The sequence below is a fragment of the Cicer arietinum genome, chromosome 7 (assembly GCF_000331145.2).
Source record: "Cicer arietinum cultivar CDC Frontier isolate Library 1 chromosome 7, Cicar.CDCFrontier_v2.0, whole genome shotgun sequence".
Classification (NCBI taxonomy): domain Eukaryota; kingdom Viridiplantae; phylum Streptophyta; class Magnoliopsida; order Fabales; family Fabaceae; genus Cicer; species Cicer arietinum.
Genome location: NC_021166.2, coordinates 60,345,078 through 60,362,417, shown reverse-complemented (window position 1 = coordinate 60,362,417; position 17,340 = coordinate 60,345,078). Strand labels below are relative to the sequence as shown.

The following is a 17,340-nucleotide window of genomic DNA, read 5'->3' as shown; positions in this document are numbered from 1 at the left end:
GAGGATCTCACGGGGCGCGTGGAGATCACTCAGGGTGTATAGTTTTTGGTAGGATGATCAGATTAGGTTGATGTATAGGGACTAGACGCCCTTCTTTTTGGGTTGGAGTATTTTAATTTGGAAAACTGTACCTATACTGATATTATCTGTTTGACATTTTGTTTTGATGGGGTCTATGTACCACCTTTTGAAATGTAAATACTTTGGATTCGTATTTCAAAAACGATTCCGCTGCTTGTAAATTCTGTTGACTTATTTGTCGTTGTGCTACGACTTAAATATTTATCCAAAAGTATTTTACCTTATTTAAATCTCTTTTTATTTTAATTACTTTTAAAAAAAAAAATATACCCTCGCTTTGAAAAACGGGGTGTTACAGATTTGATATAAGCGCTTCTGCTATAAGCCTATAACAATCCCTAAACACTTAACAGAAAGAAGGCCGTTTGTAATTCATAGGAGTAAAGATGATATTTTTTCTCTTTTTTATATTTAATTTTTAAATTTCTTTTGTCAATTATTTTCTGTTTCAGACGTGTTACTTTCTAGTGGGGCTTAACTCAAGTCCACTTTTTTGTATTGTTCTTACCTCTTTGAATAAAAACTTCATATAATTTTTCTTTTGCAATAATAAAATTTTATGAAAAAGTTAAATATAAATAAATAATGCACCGAGAAAGTCTAAAATTATTTAATTGCAGCTTTGGTTCTTCTACTATTATTAATTTACGAATTGATCTCTCTATTTTAAAAATTGACAATTTTGGTCTTTTTTTCATTTTTTTGAATTGAAAAACGAAGATTTGATATATTTTTAATGATATGACATACAAATGTATAATATAGAATCATCTAGATATATTAATTATTCATATGTCATTTATTAAATTAAAAATATGAAAAATTTCCGAAATTAAAATCCAAATTTTTACGACATTTTATTTTAATTTGATAAGTATTAATTATTATTTATTATTCTATTATATGTCACCTTATTTAAAACACTTTACGTCATCATTTTTTATTTAAAAAATTAAAATAATAAACGAAATCTGTCAGGATTTTAAATACAAGTTTAAAATCAGAAGAAGTTTATCAGAATCAGAAGAAGCTTAGCTTTCAAGATATTGTTCTTAAGATGTTCCTTATCTAACTTAGGCTTTTTTACTCCTATCACCGATGTTTCCACACGTTCACGAATAACTTCAACAGTGCCCTTCGTCAGCACCTCTTTCTCCTTTCTAGCCTTTACCTTCCTCATCATCATTTTCTTCTCCATTTTCGTATACCGAACCTCTTTATCACCAAACCTAAACAATTTCTTCACTGCAAACATAACAACCAAAACACACAAAACTGTGCTTCTAACCCCAAAAAGCTTTGAAACCAACCAAGGTTGAATGACAAAGCCACAAACGGCCTGAATAAAACCACCCTCCTCCTCACCTTGAACAACAAACTTAGCCACAGAACTATTCCTTGCAATCACATTATTACCACTCTCCATCTCCCTAGCTAGCTTCTTAGCATCCAAAATCTTATACTTCACTTCAGATAAACCCTCAATTTCATTTCCCTGTCTCTTAACCCTATCTCTTCTCAAAATCTCTTGTTCATCAACAAATACCCTTTTAACACCACCAAATGAATCCTCATAAACAGTAAATATAGGACTAGACCCAAGACCCAATACCCCAATATTCAAGATGAATTTTAATCTGAAATCAACAATCTAAATTGTGCGGCGAGAATCTTGAATCCTTGATTGATTGGGCCAAGGCCCACTAGGAGAGTTTGTTGGGCCGTAGTAATTAATTATAGTCGTTTAATATAAACACCAACGATGATGGTGATTGAATGATAATTTAGTTAAACTACGTATAACTGCGTTCTTTTTGCACTGCAGCGGATCCTAACCCGTTTAATTGATAGCACTCTTGAACAAACAATTCATTATCAAAGGCAAATAAGAAAACCCGTTGGATCCGTGTGATATACCCCGTTCGTTCTATTCTACTCCTTTCCACAGAAACGACGCCGTTTCCCTTTCTGCTCTATTACCGTGTGCGTCGTTGCGCTTCTGCGGCTGCCCTATCCAAATCGTCTGCCGTCGCACACTGCCACCATCTTTCGTAGCTTCTCGTTTTCAGGTAACTCTTCCAACTTGCTTTACACTTCTAGTATTCATTACCTTTTCATCTGTTTCAATTTTTTTTGGCAGATTAAACCCTCCCTAAGAAATTCAATTTTTTTTTTTTTTTAATAAATAATTAATTGTTTAAATTACATGTTTATTATTCTATACGGTAGAAAATGGAGGAGGATCAAGAGATGGAGAAATTCGGAATGGAGAACGATTTTGACGGTGCTCAATGGATTGGTGGTGAGTTCTACTATCGAAAGCGCAAAGAGAAACGAACTCAAACCAAAGACGATGTTCTCTATGGAGTTTTTGCAGATTCTGAGGATGATGATGATGATGACTACTCTTCTAGAAAACGAAAGAAAGATTTCTCGAAGAAACAGGACCTTACTAAACCGGTGAATTTCGTTTCTACTGGAATTTTCATGCCTGATAAGGATAATATTGATGACAATTCCAAAGAACTGGGTGAAAAGGATAGTTATGTTAGTGAAGATAGGCCTGGTTTAGGTTTAGGTCTTGGTTTTGGGTCTGCTAGCACGTCGGGGTCTGGTTTAGGTTTTAATTATGGTCGTGGTGCTGCGAATGGTTCTGATAGGAATAATGAATCTGATGAGAATGAAAATGGTAATGGAGATGATAAGTTTTTGCCTACTGAGTTTGGGAAGAAGATTAAGGAGGGAGCAATGAGGAGGGAGAAAGAACGATTGGAGGAGAAGAAGAAGAAAGGGAAGAAGCAAGGACCGGGTGTAGGTCAGGATGGATCTGTGGATGTTGGGAAATTTGAGAAGCATACAAAGGGAATTGGAATGAAGTTATTGGAGAAAATGGGTTATAAAGGGGGTGGTCTTGGGAAGAATGAGCAGGGGATTTTGGCTCCTATTGAGGCGAAATTGAGGGCTAAGAATTCTGGTATTGGATTTAATGAATCGAAGGAGAGTACGGCGCCGTTGCCCGCTTTGCAGACAGAGAAGAAGAGTGCACCTGGAGGAGGGGTGGAGCTTTCAGCTGGCAGAACGAAAGAACGTTCATGGTTAAAGCAGTTGAAGAAGATGAAGAAGAAAGAAGAGGAAGAGTATGTAACTGCCGAGGAGTTGTTGGCAAGTAAGCAAGAAGAAGATTCAGAGGTTGTTCAAAAGATTTATGATATGAGGGGACCACAGGTACGAGTGTTAACAAATTTGTCTGATTTGAATGCTGAAGAGAAAGCAAAGGAAAGGGATGTACCAATGCCTGAACTTCAGCATAATGTAGCACTGATAGTTAGGTTGGCTGAGGCTGACATCCAAGAGATTGATAGAGATTTGAGGAAAGAGAGGGAGACAGCACTTAGCTTGAAAAAAGAAAAAGAGAAGTTGGAAGCTGAAGCAGCACTTCAAAAGAAGCAGCTGGATAATTTGGAGAGAATAACAAGTGTGCTGGCCCGAGTTGGAGAAGAGCACACCTTAGGAACATTAACGTTGGATTCCCTTGCTCAATGCTTTAGGGACATGCACAAAAGATACGCGGATGACTATAAGTTGTGTAACTTGTCATGCATTGCTTGCTCATATGCTCTGCCTTTGTTTATCAGAGTGTTCCAAGGATGGGATCCTCTTCGAAATCCATCCCATGGTTTGGAGTTGGTGTCACAGTGGAAGGCATTGCTTCAAGGAGATGATTGCCATGATATATGGGACATATCATCGCCTTATACTCACTTGGTTTCAGAGGTTGTATTGCCAGCTGTTAGAATATCTGGTATCAATACCTGGCATGCACGAGATCCTGAGCCGATGCTACGGTTCTTAGAGTCATGGGAAAAATTGCTCCCTTCTTCAGTTCTTGCTACTATATTAGACAATATAGTCATGCCAAAACTATCGAGTGCGGTAGATACATGGGAGCCACATCGTGAGACCATTCCTATCCACACATGGGTGCATCCATGGCTACCTCTGCTAGGGCACAAGTTGGAGGGTATCTACCAGGTGATTCGTTTCAAATTGAGTACTGTTCTTGGCGCATGGCACCCAAGTGATGGTTCTGCGTATGCTATATTGTCTCCTTGGAAGACTGTATTTGATTCTGCTAGTTGGGAACAACTTATGCATCGTTTTATTGTACCGAAGCTGAAGGTTGTCTTGCAAGAGGACTTCCAAGTGAACCCGGCAAATCAGAATCTTGATCAATTTTATTGGGTAATGAACTGGGTTTCTGCTATTCCAATTCATCTGATGGTTGACACAATGGAGATCTTCTTTTCCAAGTGGCTTACGGTGTTGTATCGTTGGTTGTGCTCAAATCCTAACTTTGAAGAAGTTACTAAATGGTATTTGGGCTGGAAAGAACTTATTCCAAAAGATCTTTTGGCAAATGAAAGTATTCGATACCAGCTCAATTGTGGTCTTGATATGATGAACCAGGCTGTGGAAGGTATGGAGGTCGTGCAACCTGGTTTAAAGGAGAAAATGAGCTATCTTAGGGTACGCGAGCAGAGGCAATTTGAGAAAGCAGCAGCCTATGCTCAACAACAAGCTGCTGCAAGCTTGGGTGGAGCTGTCAATGCAGATGGTGTGGCTGGTGGTCATGAATTGAGCTTGAAAGAAGTCATCGAGTCCTATGCTCAGCAACATGGTTTACTGTTCAAACTTAAACCTGGTAGAATGCACAATGGCCACCAAATATATGGGTTTGGCAATGTCAGCATAATAATCGACTCTCTAAATCAAAAGGTCTATGCCCAAACAGAGGAAACATGGTCTTTAGAATCTCTTGAACGATTGCTAGAGTTACATAATAAATCCCTTAGTAAAAGACGCTGAGTTCTGTGTTGGCTATGTGAAGTAGCATCTCAGTTCTCAGGTACTCTATTTCTTTAGGGTTTTTTGTATGAGTTATTTTCTCTTAATTTGTTCTCAGGATATTGTAGTTTTCTTGTGTTTTGTTTCAATATCCAAAATGTTGTGAATTTATAGGCAGATTATACAACAAAATGAAGCCACGCATTCTCATAATGTTAACTGTTGTTTTGGATGTGAATATATTTAGAGTTTCAGGAAACTTTATTATTGGCCAATCCAGGTGCAGGCCATTCTGTATCTTCTGGTTGCATTGGTTTCACAACGGTTAACTTAAACATATATGCTTAAATGAAAACAATGAATCAGAAAATCTTATAACTGAAACAACTTATTTATTTTAGTTTCCAAATTCTATTTTTATTAATGAACACACTTTTATGATAGAACCATGCACACAGAACACAAAACATAGTTAATTTTCATTTCTAGCAATATATGTTTATGAGTGAAGTTTGGTAATTTGTAACCAATGTTGGTTCTGCTTTAAGTATTTATGTATACAGAAAAATAGACTAACAATACAATGTGGTATAATGACTTGGTAAAAACCTAATAGACCAGCAGTTCATTCCACTTAATTTATCAGTAGTTCTTCTCTACCCATATTCTAGGTAGTTAATCCCAGCGTTTCCCGACGAGATCCCACTGTCTCGGTGCGGTGCTATGCCTGACCGCGACGGTGTGATCTGCGACAATGTGAAACAAGATCCCGACGAGATCCTGTTATCCCGGTGCAGTGAATCCCATCATTTCTCAACGAGATCCCGCTATTATTTCTTCTTTTTCTGTTTTGTTGTTTCAACTTTGATTCCTATCTTATAACATACATTTGAGTTTTATATTTAGTTATTTATTACATTGTGTTAAAGACTTCAATATGCATCATCTTTATTTCCTAGGTTTTTGTTAGTATTTCAATGTATGTTTTGACTAAGAGTAAGACCTTTAGATTTTTATTACTAGTTATGAATGTTTTAGAGTTTGAGTCATATGTTAATTTTGTATTGAATATAGGTTATATAGTATTATTTATGTAATTTGTCAAAAAAATAGCAGTTATCCCGCTTATCTTGGAACACACTATTCCACTATCCCACTTTTGAGGTTGACTATCTAGCCCACATTCTCTCATTTGCATTGCTGTCTGCCATTTTCTGTTGCATCAACCCTCAAGCACATTGAAAATATGCTCACTAGTCTTAACAACATGTAAATGAAAAATGATGCTATTGAAAATGTAGGAACTTGTTTCAGACTGAATACACCAGCTTCATTTCTTCAAGTAAAAAATATGAATTAATTAAGCCTTTGTTGTCTGCACGGTGAGAGTGTTTTGACGCACGTCAAAGTAAAAGCTCAATATTGTAGCTTATATATCAACGTGCCCTGGGACACAAATATATAAGAAGCTAACGTCATTCCAAACAGGCTCTATTCTTGCATAACAATTTCTTTGCTAATTGCTACGCAAGTTATACCGATAATTTTATCAATTGAGAAGGCCTCTGAATTCTTTTATAACAGCATTGTTTGTTAGTTTTATGCAATTTGTCAAAATTATTATTTTGGATTGTAGAAGTCAACATTGTAGCTACTATGTCTACTTTGCTGAATGTTCATGTTGAGATTTTCAAATTTGACGAGGTCAGTTGTCAGTACAAAACATTCATGACCATTTTCCTTTTACTGGATGTGCAGGGGATTTTTTATGGCTTCTTAAATTGAGCTTTATGGCAGTGTTGGTACTAGAATATGGAAAGAATGTCCTAGAGCAAAGGTTGTAGAGATCTCGTGCTACTAAAATCAATAGTAACTATACGAACCACAACAAAAGAGTTTAGGTCAAGTATAACTTTAGTTCTTGTAAGCTTCAAACCTTGAAATAGCAAGACAATAAATTGAAAAAACTTAATTTCTTTTTGTGTTAGCTTAAGACTGTTTATAAAAATTAAGAAAATTGGCATTCTTTTTGTTTTTTAATGAAATTATTTTATTTTATTTTTTTGTTATTTCTTTTTAACTATTTATTATATTAATGAATATATTTATCATTCTATAATAGTCAATTAATTATTTGAAGACATCATCGATAAAAGAGTATTTTATATAATTTTAAATTTTGAAATCGACAGTTAAATTGTGATAAAATGTTTTCAAAATATCAGTATTTAAAAAGAACGTACAATAAATTAATTAAAAAAAATATACGACTCAATAAAGGAAATAAATTAATGTAATTTAACAAGAATTAAATTAATTTAAATTAAAGGAAACACATTTAAACAAATGAAAAGAAAGAAAGAAATTTTAATAAAATAAAAAGAAATACATCCATACAAAAGAACAAAAATTGATTGTGTATTTTTCTATAGTACACTATTTCCGCATTTTCCAAAAAAAGAATTTCTTTCCGAAAATGGTGAATGTATATTTAAGCTAAAATCCATTAAGTTAAACATTATTTCGTATTTTGCTCTTTTACTTATTTTCATATTAGCTTTTAAGTCTTTAATAGTACATATAATGAATTTTTTGTTTGTTTAATTCTGTTCAAAAATCCACATGACTGACGTTACTGTGAGCATAATATAGCCGAGGTGACAAGTCTAAATTATTTATTTACTAATTTTTACTAAAAAATTTATAAAATAAAATCTAAGAGTTTTGAAACCTTGAAAAATAAAACTTAGATAGTCATAATTCTCATCCTCATGATTCACATTGAGTATATAAATATGAAATAAATATAAGGGTAGTCTAAGTTTCTACAACTGAAAACTTAAAATAAACAGAAATAGTGAAAAAGTGAGTAAAAAGAACAGTCTCGTGGTTATAGATGAATTATTTCTTAAGAATCTATTTTGACAATTCTAATCGTAACGAGAGCAAAACTCAAATCTATAAATTAACTTCTTATGGATTGGATTAATTTTTGTTAGCAATATCTTAAAATTTACATTAAAAACTTTAAATAAGTTGGATTTGATTTCTCAAAACCATAATATATACCATATTTAAACAATATTTATTGAGATATTTATATATTTTTTCTAACAAGTGGACCAACATTCGTTGAGTGTAATATCTAAGTTTAGTTTTTATGAATAATATTTTATAAATACAATTATTTTTTATTAAATGAAAATAAAATTATTTTTATCTTAAAATATAAATAAAAAAGTAAATGTATTATTTAAATACAATTGATACATCCAAGTTTGTTTTTATATTTTGAGATAAATGAAGTATTTTTTATTTTTTGAAAAAATAAGATAAAAATGATTAGTTAATACCTTAACTAAATTTCTTCATAAGTTTAGATTGAATTTGTTTACTTATAATCAATACCATCATTATTAGTTAGTATGATTAATTATTATGTTTTTTCTCTCTCTTTCTTTGGGTCTGAAAAAAGTCTATTTGTTCCAAATTTCTATTTCACATTTGACTCTTCCCACAATTTCCTTTCTATTTCTCTCTCTGCCCCCGTTACAAGAACAACCAACACATCTCGTTTTTTCCTCCTTCTCCGTCTTTCTCTTTCGATCTCGCTTTTTGACAAGGTTGTTGGTTACCAACGTTGTACTTGCTATCGGTGAGTTCCTGCTTCTGATTATCATGTTTTTATTTATTTTTGTTATGTATTAATTAATACGTTAATTTGGTTTTAATGATATATTAATTTTTGGGGTGTCTCAAAAAATTGGTTTTTTCATTCTGTTATGTTTTGTGAAGCATTTCAAAGTTCTTAATCTTTTGGAATTGGAATAGGGTGCTTTTGTGTTGATTTTTTTTTAAGTGTTTGAGAATTTTGTGTTGTCTGTTTAGTGAAATGGATTAAATTTGACAGCTATACTAGTTCATGTGGCGTTCCTAGTATTATTAATTATTAGTATTTAACTTGGTCAGGATCATGAATCATGATTTTGTGGTATAATTGTAGCTATTTAATTTTGTTTTTTTATTTGTTTGTATGCAAATTGAATGATCAATGTCCTCCAGTTAGCTAGTTGCTCTTTTTCTGTATAGACTGCTTTCGTGTTCTTTATTTTTTGGTTTTAACCTCCGGTTCCTAGGAAAAATACAGAGTTTGGACGAGAGGTAAGTAAAGTCTGACCAATGATTGTTCTAGCTAGTGTTTGAACATGGGTACTCCCGACTGATTCGAATTTCACTGAAGTTCATTAACCACTTGAGTCCAACCATTTGATTACTGCTTAGGTGTTTGCTAGTGTATAAGATATTATTTCTACATTTATTTTGTCATATGATAAGCAACATATTTTTAATCAAGAAATTTTGCTGTTGGTCCTTTGATAAGTTGTTAACCCCTTGCTATCTGTTTGTTCTTGAAGTGTTTCTTGGTAAGAATCGGCTCATAAGGGAACCTTGATTTGGACCTGAATAAGGGGATAATCAAACGAGACAAAATGCTGGAATTTATTGGAAAGAATCAACTATGATTCAATTACAGCAAGTTGTTTGGAAGAGGACCTTGTGCAAGCCATTCTATGTCTTCTGTTAAAAGGTCTTCACACGGGCTTAAAAATGATGAGATTCAGGGTCAAGGCTCTGAAATTCTAGAAAGGTAATAATGCATACAGAATGAAGTCGTGCTTTTTCGTAATGTTAACTGTTGTTTTGGATGTGAATATATTTAGAGAGTTTGAGGGAAGGAACACAGAAATTAAAGAATCCTTGCTTTTAGAGTTGAGTTAGGCCTTGTCCAAATTCTAAGAAGATGCGTTGAATAATTTTCTGTTGATGCTTGCTACAATCTACTATGTTCAAGTTGTGATGTGATAAATTTGATGCTGTTTATGTTGTAGGCACAATGTTGAAACACAACTGGCTCAAAACACTTTCAAAAGCAGTGATGCACTCAATCACGTCAATGACCTAGAAACTATGGTAAGTATAACGATATTTTTTATGTAGCACATTCTTTCTCGTGTGTTTTTTTTCCTACAAGATGCGGCAATGCTTTCTCGCATGTAATTGTTCCTTTGAAGATGCAAGAAACATGGTACAATCCCATCAGATTATAAGTTTATTGCAGGAACTTTATTCACGAGCAAGAGGTCAAGAAGAAGAGATCCTCTCCCTTCGTGAACAGATTGCAGTTTCATGTATGAAGGTATGAAATGCACACAAGCATTAAGTTATATCTACTTGATAGGCATTTTAGGTAATCATCTAAATTTAACGGCAGCAGGAGTTGCAGCTTTTGAATGAGAAATGCAAACTAGAGAGGGACCTTTCGGAACTAAGAATGGTTAGTCAGTGTCTTTGTAAGTTCTGCTTAATTTATAGCATCTTACTAAGATAGCTTCAATTCTAAAAGTTGCATGCCATATTTTTTTTAGGCAGTCGATGAAAGGCAAAATGAAGCGATCACATCTGCGTCAAATGATCTGGCTCGAAGGAAAGGTTATCTAGAAGAAAATTTAAAACTTGCCCACGAATTGAAAGTAAGTCTTGTTTCATGGTGATATCATCATTGTATCGATCTAAGCCACAATTTTAAACATGTCAAGAGCATCAAATGAGTTAACGGTTTTTAACTTCAATCATGATTATAAGTTATTACAATCATAAATTTAAGAGTACCTTTAAAATTTGATAAAATTAAAAATATTATTTTATCAATAAACGACGCTTGTTATGATTTTTCTTTCTAATCTATGTTACATGTTTTTTTTGTCATGTTAAAAATCGTGATTCAATTTAATAGATGTTAATGAAAATGGAATAGAATATCAGTATAGTATGAAATTTGCTTGATTGAAAAAGCATGACTACTTAATTTAAGCAATGAAACTAAAGAGACTAAAATCACCCATAGGTATACTGGATGGACCAAAAACACAATTAAACCTAAAAATTAAAATAGAAAAAGAAAAATGTTGGGGATTAGATCTATAGAGATTATTTCTTTTAATACACCAAACAAAGCACTAATGCATGTTTTGCAATGTATATCAATATTTAATGCATTTATATTCAAAACATGAATACATGCACGAACACACACATATACATACATTCATTCATTCAAATCTATCTATGTAAGTACATACGTACCCATGTATCTGTGTATGTATGCATGGAATCTCTTCATGTACTTGTGATTGGTGCTATTGATATATATCATTAATCTAGGTTGCAGAGGAAGAGAGATATGCCTTCATGTCATCTATGCTGGGATTGTTGGCTGAATATGGTCTGTGGCCTCGTGTTATGAATGCCTCTTCAGTATCCAATTATGTAAAGGTATGAAAATACAGTGCTTGATAAATGATAGTTTCCTTGCCATGTACTGTAAGTAAACATGTCACCAGTTACATGAACTCTGAAGTGACCTTGAATGCCAATTTTTTGTTTGAGTTGACAACATAGTATCATAGTTATTGGTAAATGGATTATATTGTGCTGCACATAGCTGTTTATTTCAGATATGCTTCTGAAATCTCTAATTTTGTAGTTTGTACTAAGTAGGATTAGTGTATACCTAATACCACTATTAATTAACAACGGAGAGAAACTTGAACGAAAAGGAAATTTGATTTTCGCCGTACTTCATATCTTCTGTTCCTCCTACCATTGTATTCCATTACTATTGTTCCATTCATCTTGTAAGAGGATTCTTCCTTTGGGTTCATATCAATACAATTCTACCAGTTTCAGTTAATTTGGGTGTTGGTTCTGTAAGTTATGATACAAAATACAGATCCAATAGTCCTACTCCTGTTTATACTAATAGCATGTTCTTAATCTTAATTAAACAAATAACTTCCTAAAGATAAGATAAAATCTCTATGGTTTGGATTGGCATCGAGTGAATTGGAGTGGACATTGTTTGGATTGTTTAAAATAGGATAGGATGGAATGAAATGAAATGGAACATGATGTAATGATTCCATCTAGTATTCCCACCCCTACCCCCTCCCTTCCCATCCAATTTTGGGAAAATGGAATGGTTAGTTTATTTCATTCTGTTGCATTCCACTTCACTCGACTCATTCCATCCCTTTCTCTATTAGATATCCAAACATAGCCTAAGAGATGTTTCGTAATAAGAAAGATCCCCAAAACAAAAGTAGCATATTATGGCATTAATAGCAAATTGTCCCTACTATAATATATTTTATCCTAATCTATGATACATCATTCCCTTCCTTTAAATAATTTGTAGATACTCTAACATTTTGTATGGTCCTTGTCCAGCATTTACATGATCAATTACAATGGAGGATACGGAATTCGCATGTAAGTTTCCAACACTTCTGATGCATAATTTGTGTTATTATATCTGCCAAATCTTTCTGAGTATTTTGGTGTTAAAATTTTCAGTGGAAGTATTATAATACCGCACATTCATAGTAAACAAACAGATGCTATACATAGAAGATTGCTTAAGTTTTTGCTTATATGTTCCCTGTTTCATGAATTTCTGGCTGTCTTACTTTGACATTATAGAAGTTAGTAGTGGGTTGTACTTGTAGTTTAAACTCCCACTAAAAGTTTTCATTTTTATCTTTTTGGTCATTATATGAATTAGTTAATGATTCTTGATGCACTTATATTTAATTGTATTGTTGATCTTGTACTATATTGTCTCTATTTGATAAGTCATTCTTGCAGTCGATGGTCAATTGATTATTGCTAAAGATCAGTGATTACTTTTTCGGACAGGATAGAATTGGAGAGTTAACTTCTGGGATAGAAAACCATGCAGATACTGGTAATAATCATGTTGTTGAAAGTCCAAATTCTGCAAAATCGACAAATCACGCTCAGAGTGAATTCATGGTATGGTATTATTGGCATGTATATTCTTGCATGCTATGCCATCATATTATTTGTGTTTATCGTTGTAGATTTTCCCTCATTATCATTAATTACAATTTGACTTTGTTTTTCAGTTTCAGCATAACTTTCCCCAGCAAAATCTTATCGGAAATGAACAAAATCATCAACCAATGAGCAAAATGACAGGATATATGAACCCAGTTGTTAGTGGTGATGTAAACGGCACATTCAAAAGGGTAAACTATCAGGAGATTTCTAAGGCTGATAGGTTGGTATTGTTTAGTTCCCGATTCAATAGTTAGGATTTGTTCTTCTTACTCTCACAATAAGCCCTCCTCTCTCTCTCTCTTTATATATATATATATATATATATAATTTTGTTAAAAATGCAAGTGTGCTTGTAAGGTAAGGAATACTTAGTATTGCCGATTATGGTGATTAGCCCTTATTTTGCATACATGTACTTATCCATGGAACAACTTGCGCAGGGACATATCTTTCTTCCGACATGGTTCAATTGATCAAATTGGTATGCAAGAGAGAAGTGGAGAAAGAAATTTTGCAAATGGCAATGGCAACCTGTATCAACTTCCACTTGATCATGATGAGACTGCCTCCTCTGTTTCTGAGGGTAATTTATGTTTTTCTGCTATAATAATAGATACATAGTATATATCATTTTTATACTAAAAAGTCACATCTTTCTAGATGGCCCCGGCATTGAGAATTTTCAAATTTGTGGCGATGCTATTCCTGGAGAAAAACTTCTTGGATGTGGATATCCTGTTCGTCGAACTTCTCTTTGTATGTTTCAGGTAAAATTCTTCCCATTGGTACTTATTTAACTTTTCATCCATGTTATATTTTCCATCTCTTCTATTACTGATATTATCATAATTCTCGAGTTCATGTCAGTGGGTTCGGCATCTTCAGGATGGCACTAGGCAGTACATTGAAGGTGGTTGAACTTTTTACGTCTCTGTTGTTGTTTTTTTGTTCTTAATTTGAAGTAATTTTTGCTTGCTTTATTGAGTGGAGTGACATAATAAAAGTTGAATACAATATTTTTTCAAGTATATCTTTCTTGGTTCAGGAGCCTCAAATCCAGAGTATGTAGTTACAGCGGACGATGTTGATAAATTGATTGCGGTTGAGTGTATTCCAATGGATGATAAAGGCCGTCAGGTTTGAAATAAATTAGTTATACATATCATGTTCTGTCATATTTACTGTACACAATATGTAAATTATTTGGCTCAATCTATGGATGATATACTTAAACAGAAACTTATCATTTTAATATAGGATATATTTGATCAAATAAAAAATGTCAGCAATGAAAGTTCATTATGAATCTATAGTAGTTTAACCACTTGTATAATGGTTACTGAGTTCTGACACCATAATAGAACTCAGTGATGTATGAGAAGCAGAAAGAAAGTGAATTTAAAAGTGAGGAGCATTTCTGACACTATTTTTATGGCTTTCTCATTTATGTTATCTGTCAATTTCTGTTCCAGACAGCATAAGAATATCATTCATAATTTTTTGGGGTCAATTTTGTTCTCTTTGTCAGGGAGAGCTAGTGAGGCTTTTTGCTAATGACCAGAACAAAATAAAATGTGGTAAGTTAATTTGCTGCTGAATCTAGATTCTAGTCTAGAAGACTTGATTCTAACTAGGCACTTATCTCTTCTATAATCTATTGTGATGGTGGAATCAATTGTGATTCTGATCATGGTTGTCTGTGTGATAATTTTATAGACCCAGAAATGCAGCATGAGATAGACACATACTTGTCTAAAGGAGAAGCAATGTTCAGTGTTCTACTTCTGGTAGGTCTTCTTTTACTTCCACATTTTCTGTTATTAGGACTGGTTTTGTTCCTTATAAATCTAGGCTAGAAATTATTAACAGAATTAATGTGCATTAGTCTATTCAATGTAAATATCTATATTGTGATGCATCAAGAAATATTAAAAATTTAATAGTCAAAGTTGGTATTAGAACTCCAAAAGATACCGCAAAGGTGTGAACTAGTGAGCACCGATGAGAAGCCAATTAACTTTCACAATGTGTCTAAAAGACATTAAAACACCTCGAAAAATACGAACATTCCTCTTTTGATGCACCACAAGGAGGAATTTCGTCAACATATTCAAAAATTGTGAACACAACACATTCCCAAAGTTTAATTTCGTTAAAATTTGATTAGTTTGACATCTCATGTGTTATTGAACACATTTAATGATGTGATAATACTTCATTAGGTGATACCATAAAACTTTTTAGACTCAGTGCATTAAAATTAGATTCTACAATATTTTTACCACTTTTCTTCTATTCGCTTTTATAGTTCAATTTAGTTCAAAGTGATTTCTTAAGGATACATGATATACTCTGTTCCTTATTCATCTTAATCTGCATTCCTCACATTTTGCTTGTAATTTTCGACAGATGGATTCTTCTGAGAATTGGGAACAAGCAACTCTATTCTTACGACGATCAGGATACCAAATTAAGATAAATGGTACTGAAGCTCCAGTAGTTGCTGAGAAATTCTCGAAGGACTTATCGGTATGTAATTCAAATTTCTGGTGTAATAGCTATAGCCTATAGGTAATACTTTTGGTGTAAAACACCTGTGAAACATTCATAGAATTTTAAGTTTTTTATTGTTCAATAGTCGGGCATGTATATATATATATATATATATATATATATACGTAGAATTTCCATTTTATGCATTATGTTATTCACATAATACTGCATTTTTGTGAGTTGAACTTAAGGTAATTGTTATTTCTTGTTTAAAGAGTTACATTCTACTTCCTTTTATGGATTATTTGCAGATTAAAGTTCCATGTGGTCTCTCAACACAATTTGTGTTAACATGCTTGAATGGATCTTCTCATCCTCTAAGCACATATAGCGTCCGGTAATTACATTGTTGTGTTTCACTTTCACATCGAATACATGCTAATTTTTGTATTCTTTCCATTCATTTCCGATTTTTTTTTTTATTTTTTTTTTTTATGTTAATACTCTTTCTATCTCATAATATAAGCAAAAATAGGTCAAAAAAAGTGGTTCAAATTTGGACCACATTCATTGAGACGGAGTGAGTATTTAATTTCATATACCATTGGAATTAATTAATGTTGGAATAAGTTTAAACTTTAATGTAGAACCGATAACGTAAGACGTTGGAATTTACACATTAAATAAATAACTAGTTCCAAGGTGCATTAGAAGTTAGAACCTCAGTTTCCTAGGAAATGTTGGAATCAGCACATACAAATTTGAATGTTTATCCATTTTATAATCATGATTAACAATGTACATTACCTGTTTATTTGTAGAATGCGAGACACACTGGTGTTAACCATGCGACTCTTCCAGAGTAAGGTAATGCTATCTTATGCTATCACTAACAGTGAAAAGTAGTTGTAATCTTACTAATATTGTATATGATAGTTATGATGATACAATAAAGTTGACATCCAAAAAATGAATTAGTTATTGTAACATTGAAAAAACTAGCAATATTATTCAAAAATATTTCACAAAGTTTTGGTACTATATGAACTTTTAACTTATCTACAACAACCAAGTTAATTTTTTTCAAGCAACAACAATTTGTTACTAGTTCATTTTATTTTTCCTTTGTATTTTACTTTTTCTTTTTGTTTACACATATTGGTAACTGCAGATTTAGCTATATATTTTTCTACATTTTCTCTACAAAGGATTTTAAATAAATTCTGCATAATAGTTTCTTCTTTAACAAAACATTCCTTTTGTTTGGACCTTTTTTGGAGAGACACAGGTATTGGATGACAAAAGGAAAGGAAGAGCATAACATAGATTTTGATACCAGATCGATGAAGCAAAAATTACAGTATCATTTAATTATTGGTTTTTTTTTTTTTTTTTTTTTTTTTTTTTTTTTTTTTTTTTTTTTTTTTTTTTTTTTTTTTTTTTTTTTTTTTTTTTTTTTTTTTTTTTTTTTTTTTTTTTTTTTTTTTTTTTTTTTTTTTTTTTTTTTTTTTTTTTTTTTTTTTTTTTTTTTTTGTTTTTTTTTTTTTTTTTTTTTTTTTTTTTTTTGTTATGAAATATTTGGAATCCCACTTGTTTATAGCCTAGTTGTAAAAACAATGTTATATATAGAAGCTAAGAAAATGTAAGGTAAAGATAGCAATGACAGTGTGTCACATTATTTCCTACTTGAAATTAGTACATTGAAACATTGTGTTAAGTAAGTGAGGGTAAGCTAAGTTAGTTAAGTGAGAGCTCTTATTCAGCATAGAAATAAAGCAAATTAGGTTGTATTTTACTATTTGCACACCAGAATTATATAATATGTGCCAAATAAATAAACCAATAGCACTATATCGATAATGTTTACTCAATGCTTCTTATTTTGGTGATTGTACTAATTTTGTTGCTTTTAATTTTTGCGGTAGAATTTAATATATTAGTGAATATATAATAATAATAATGATAATATTTGATTTAAAAATAAAATATTTTTTTTTAAAG

At 32.4% G+C, this 17,340-nt stretch overlaps 2 protein-coding genes across 4 annotated transcripts; both read left to right on the top strand.

Annotated features, from left to right (window-relative positions):
• The first annotated feature begins 1,139 nt into the window (after window positions 1-1,139).
• On the top strand, window positions 1,140-7,037 carry LOC101501015 (septin and tuftelin-interacting protein 1 homolog 1-like). Of its 2 annotated transcripts, XM_012718570.3 has the most exons (3): window positions 1,140-2,150; window positions 2,311-4,987; window positions 6,685-7,037. In XM_012718570.3, the coding sequence occupies exon 2, from the start codon at window positions 2,314-2,316 to the stop codon at window positions 4,945-4,947; it is 2,634 nt and encodes an 877-aa protein (XP_012574024.1). In that variant the 5' UTR covers window positions 1,140-2,150; window positions 2,311-2,313; the 3' UTR covers window positions 4,948-4,987; window positions 6,685-7,037. The 2 variants fall into 2 exon arrangements, with proteins under 2 accessions (XP_012574024.1, XP_004510195.1); XM_004510138.4 differs by lacking the exon at window positions 6,685-7,037 and having other exon boundaries at window positions 1,141-2,150; window positions 2,311-5,139.
• A 1,361-nt stretch (window positions 7,038-8,398) lies between these two features.
• LOC101501329 (uncharacterized) lies at window positions 8,399-16,880 on the top strand. Of its 2 annotated transcripts, none has more exons than XM_012718571.3 (20): window positions 8,399-8,581; window positions 9,342-9,574; window positions 9,816-9,897; window positions 10,046-10,123; window positions 10,199-10,261; window positions 10,353-10,457; window positions 11,149-11,259; window positions 12,214-12,255; window positions 12,682-12,798; window positions 12,912-13,066; window positions 13,287-13,429; window positions 13,507-13,613; window positions 13,714-13,756; window positions 13,892-13,983; window positions 14,375-14,423; window positions 14,563-14,633; window positions 15,256-15,375; window positions 15,651-15,736; window positions 16,161-16,206; window positions 16,628-16,880. In XM_012718571.3, exons 2-20 carry the CDS (start codon window positions 9,498-9,500, stop codon window positions 16,658-16,660), a joined length of 1,620 nt encoding a protein of 539 aa, XP_012574025.1. In that variant the 5' UTR covers window positions 8,399-8,581; window positions 9,342-9,497; the 3' UTR covers window positions 16,661-16,880. The 2 variants fall into 2 exon arrangements, with proteins under 2 accessions (XP_012574025.1, XP_004510196.1); XM_004510139.4 differs by having other exon boundaries at window positions 8,400-8,581; window positions 10,202-10,261.
• The last annotated feature ends 460 nt before the right edge of the window (window positions 16,881-17,340 follow it).

Bases quoted from the DNA above. Each gene is read 5' to 3' on its own strand.
- LOC101501015 (XM_012718570.3), top strand. From the start codon at position 2,314: ATGGAGGAGGATCAAGAGATGGAGAAATTCGGAATGGAGAACGATTTT.
- LOC101501329 (XM_012718571.3), top strand. From the start codon at position 9,498: ATGTCTTCTGTTAAAAGGTCTTCACACGGGCTTAAAAATGATGAGATT. The intron at 9,575-9,815 runs GTAATAATGCAT...TTTATGTTGTAG, and splicing joins GGCTCTGAAATTCTAGAAAG to GCACAATGTTGAAACACAAC. The intron at 9,898-10,045 runs GTAAGTATAACG...AGTTTATTGCAG, and splicing joins TCAATGACCTAGAAACTATG to GAACTTTATTCACGAGCAAG.